At 38.5% G+C, this 4,662-nt stretch overlaps 1 protein-coding gene across 2 annotated transcripts in view; it reads right to left on the bottom strand.

Moving 5' to 3' along the window:
* The window catches only part of TRHR (thyrotropin releasing hormone receptor), a 25,219-nt gene that overhangs the window by 3,976 nt on the left and 16,581 nt on the right, over nt 1-4,662 (bottom strand). Inside the window, exon 2 of one of the 2 annotated variants that reach the window (XM_019551928.1) lies at nt 800-1,186. In XM_019551928.1, the coding sequence (XP_019407473.1) occupies nt 800-1,186 (387 nt within the window). Of the gene's footprint in view, nt 1-724; nt 1,187-4,662 lie in introns of those variants that run through there. The other variant, XM_019551920.1, reaches the window with a different exon arrangement.

Genomic DNA, 4,662 nt, shown 5'->3' with positions numbered 1-4,662 from the left:
AAGAGAAGGCTGAGGGGGGATCTTGTGGCCTGTTATAAACTAGTCAGGGGGGATCAGCAAGCATTGGGGGAGTCCCTGTTCCCCCGAGCACCCCAGTACTCTTTCCTGCCATGGCAGGGGGTCGGACTAGATGATCTGTTCAGGTCCCTTCCGACCCTAGAAACTATGAAACTATGAAACCATTGAGCTTGAAGGTTCAGGCTCTTGCTTGCATTTTGTTTGCACATAATGTATCTTTACGTGCAGTTAAGCAGCTTTATTTCAATTTTTTGAAAAATGGCAGTTTTTTCAAATAAGTACAAAATTAGAACATTTCATGGTATTTGAGAATGGAGTTGTCCAATGTGAAAAATGACTGCAATTAGTTGTGAGTATGCAAAAACAATTTAGAAAACAGCCATTAGCAGTATATTCAAAATCAAACTATGGTGGGAATTTTGGACTACAAGAATATGTGCGTATGTTACAATTCTTAACGAAAATTTATTTCAAGTCTGCCAAAAATATCAGGTAAAGGTAAACAATCCTTCTGCTAAAAGTCTAAGAAACCATTTTATTTTTCCTACTGTTTTCAAGTAAAATGTATTTTCAGCTCTCCTTGTACATTTTCCCAGGAGTTTCAAGGGCCTAGATTTTCATCTGGTGTACATCACGTCAGCACTGTAAAGTAAAGGAGTTGTATTAATTTATACCAGATGAGGATCTAGCTTTGATTTTTTTTTTGGTGGTCTGGTTCCTTGTATATGCACACAACATATTGATTATTATTAATAGTATATTAGATCTTGCTAAATGTTACCTCAGAAGACAAACATGTATCATCGAAGGACATTTTTACAGAAGACAGGTAGGTGTTGGTGATGGTAATGTCTTCTAGTTCAGTGCTGAAGTGCTCAGACTCCTTTATGGCATTATAGTTTAGAGCCACACTGTAATTAGCAGGTTTCTCTGACTGTTTCTGCTGGCAGTTGCAGAGTTTCCTGAAGGCTGCTCTGAATTTCTGGGACATGAGATTGTAAATCACAGGATTGATGGCACTATTTAGATAAATGCAGATTCTACAAAATAACAGGAACCAATTTTCTTGGAAAGGCTTGGAGAGAAAGGAGTTTACAACAACCAGTGTCCGATATGGCATCCATAACAAGGCGAAGAGTATGACAACTACAGCCAGCATCTTGGTAACCTAGGGAAACACAAAGATAGAAGACTGGAATTCAGTGCTTTCTAGGCAAATGCACATTACAAGCTATATATTATGTGGCCAACCTCAGACTCCATGTTTAAACCTCCTGAATTTCATGATGATCTGAAATACATCTGGTTCAGAATTTAACCCCATTCCTTTTAATCTGCAGTAAGACAAATTCACAGATCCAAACTCCCACGAACATTTATAAAACAGGGTTTGGTTCATTAGGGCTATTTAAGGCTGTTTGCCACTACTATAATCAGGAAGAAGTGTTTACCCCCACTCAAAGGTAAGGAAGGTAAGGAACTCATCTCTTCTTCAGTAATATTAAGAACTTGCTAACCACTGAGCTACCTATCAACTTCAACGGCTACTACCAAGGTAATGGTTGAATACTAAATTAATGTTAACCCTCATCCATGGCTGATTCAGATTTGTTTCTAATCTTAAAAGCCTAAGCATTTAATTTAAAACTAGGTTTTTGCCAGATGATTTATATTCCATGATTTAAAATTTTAAATTATAGCCTAAAGTTTAGGGATAATCTTCTGAGTCTTAGAATTCTAAGAAAACTCACTTACTGAGTCTGTTCCTTTAATAAAAGAAATTAAAAATACTAACCTATGAGAGGTCCAAAAGAGCTTAAATAAACTCAGTAAAAAGAATGAAAAATGTGTGCGCAAAAATCAGTGCGTTCTTATTCTGATCCTTTCCTTTGCAAATACACCTATCACTCTAAGAATAAGTTAGGTTTATCAGTAACTGCTAAGTAAAAGACAGTATATGCAAGTTAAACATTTAAGAAAGTTTAAGAAACATATTAATAGTCAAGGTGGCATTTTGTTGATGATGAGTTAGTACAGTGGAAATATACCATTGCATCAATAGTGGGACTGCTCAGTATAAATCAATATAGAACCCAGCTAGCTTTATATGCAGGAACTGGGCAGGGTGAGGATACTTACTACTTAACTGATAAAAGTGTCTTCATTGTGTTTCTTTGTCTTTTCCTTCTCTTGCCAAAACAGAATGATTGCAACTTACTGACAAACTAATTTATCACCAGGTGATCAATGTTGTTACTCATTATACCCAGCCTCCTTACTTTGAGTAGCAGAAGAAATATGGCTATGCTAAAGCGGCTCCTACTACAGTAAGTGTTATTCAGGCTATGTGGGTATAATTTCATTGCTTCCAGGAAGGATATACATTTTAATTAATTCAGCAACAGGACTGACATTTACTTCATTAACTCTCCTAAAACCCCTCTGACTATGTTTGCTTATTTTGTTTTTATGTCTTTATTAAAGCTGTAGGAGGGGACATGATTTTCTTGTCTTGTAATCAGATTGTTCATTATGTAGAAAATTTGCAGTTTTATTGCCCAAGGTATACAATTTCCCCTATCTGGGTAAAAAAGACATACCAGCTATAACTAGTTTTCCACACTTACATTTTTTCTCTTCTAACTTAAAGATATTTATATTTATGATTATTTATATTTATACAATTAAAAACCTCTGTTTATTCCACATTTTATGAGATAGCTTAGGGATTTAGAATACGCATGCAGGAAGTGGTAGACCCAGCTGTAGTAACCTCCTCAGATGCAGGTTGAAACTCTCACCTCCCTGTTGGTGCTCTAACCATCAGGCTATTGGCCAGTTTGAAGCAATGCCACTGAGCAGAAAGGCATGCATGATGCATAGGTGCAGAGAGAGAACAGAAGAGGTAGCCTGATGATACAACCACACTAAGAGAGGGGTTATCTGAATTCTGGCTTCTAATCTCATTATGATTATACAGTGGTTGCATCTACATGTATGCTTTAATGAACATTAGCCTATTTTAATGTGCATTAAAGGGTCACAGAAAAAATGCTCTTTAGCTAATGTGCATTAAAATAGGCCAATGCACATTTTTCCAGTACTTCACAATAGAGGGAGTGTCTACACATGCATTGATGCACCTTTTCTCATGTGCATTAAATTTGGTACCTCTGGGCATTTTTACACATGCTCTGGTAGGCATGGGGAGGCACTTTAATTAGCAAGCCATGTTAATTAAAAGTGCCTGAGTTTCATGTGTATCAGTGTCTCCGCACTGAAAAATGGTGGTGGGATGGGGCACTTTGAACTAAAGCTCATTTAATAAGCTTTAGTTCAAAGTGCCCCCAGCCATTTTTTAGTGCAAGGATGCTGATACACATGATGCTAGAGTCTGGTGGAACACATTCATTTCCATGCTCCAGCAGACTCAGTTAATCGAGTCTGCTCCAATGCACTGGCTTTCCAGCATGTCAAAGCAGGCTCTCTTGACTTGCAAGAAGCCCTCCAATGAGGGGTACTAAATTAATGCACAATAGGCTGCGCTAACATGTAGTAATGTATTTGCATGCTTTTTAGTGACAATGTACAACAGACCATTTTACTGTGCATTAGCATGATGTAACTTTTTTTTTTACATGATACTTTAATGCGCAATAAAATAGTCTACTGAGCATTAAAGCACATTTGTGGATGAGCCCAGAGGTACTAGATTTAATGTGCATTACCTAAAGTGCATTAGTGAATGTGTAGATGCACCCAGTTATTGGTAAAACACAAGAACAGTCCTGGATCAGGGACCAGAAACAAGAAGTCCCTGATCCAAATAAGTGACTTTGATCAGTGAGCTACATGATCACATTTCCACTTGTTTAATCTCATCTTATCCCTGGTTATGATCTTCAGGCCATTGTATAAAAGATAGGCAGTTACATCACTTCCCAGGAATGTGTTTTTGAATGAGCCCTCATTAGTGAGATTTGAACTGAATTCAATGTGACTGTGTGAAACATGCTCAGAACATGTGTATTGGACCTGACCTCTCCTAAGCCTTAGATAGGGGCACACCTTTTTTGTGAAGGCCAAATAGCTTGAAATGTCAGACAGGTACCAAGAAGCTAATTTCAGCCATCCTGACAGTGCTTCTGGGCATTTGCAGTAGCAGAAGTTTACACCACTGAAGCCACATAGCTGGCTACAGAATCTCAGACACCCAAGCTGTAGGTATTTTTTGTAAACTCCTCACTGGGATTTAGGCATTTGACTTCTACATAAGTTTTATTTTTAAACACATGCATGTTCTGGATCTGGGCGACAGTGTCTTGTAATTCTGCCAGCCATGCTATACTGTTACCCCATTTCACTCTGGGCATGACTGAGCCAGACTGGATAATAAAGTTTCAACTGTTATTATTTTCTTTCCTTCCTCCCTCCAAGGTTGTTTTGAGTTTCAGTTTCACACTTTCTAGGCTCGGAAGGGACCTGAGCAGATCATCTAGTCCGACCCCCTGCCATGGCAGGAAACAGTACTGGGGTCAAATGACCCCAGCAAGAAGTTCATCTAACCTCCTCTTAAACACCCCCAGGGTAGGAGCCTGCACCACTTCTCTTGGAAGCTGGTTCCAGACCCTAGCCGCCCTGACT

Source organism: Crocodylus porosus, unplaced genomic scaffold (genome assembly GCF_001723895.1).
Source record: "Crocodylus porosus isolate Cpor-Errol unplaced genomic scaffold, CroPor_comp1, whole genome shotgun sequence".
Lineage (NCBI taxonomy): Eukaryota > Metazoa > Chordata > Crocodylia > Crocodylidae > Crocodylus > Crocodylus porosus.
The sequence above is the reverse complement of the archived record's forward strand: the minus strand, read 5'-3'. Positions and strand labels throughout refer to the sequence as shown.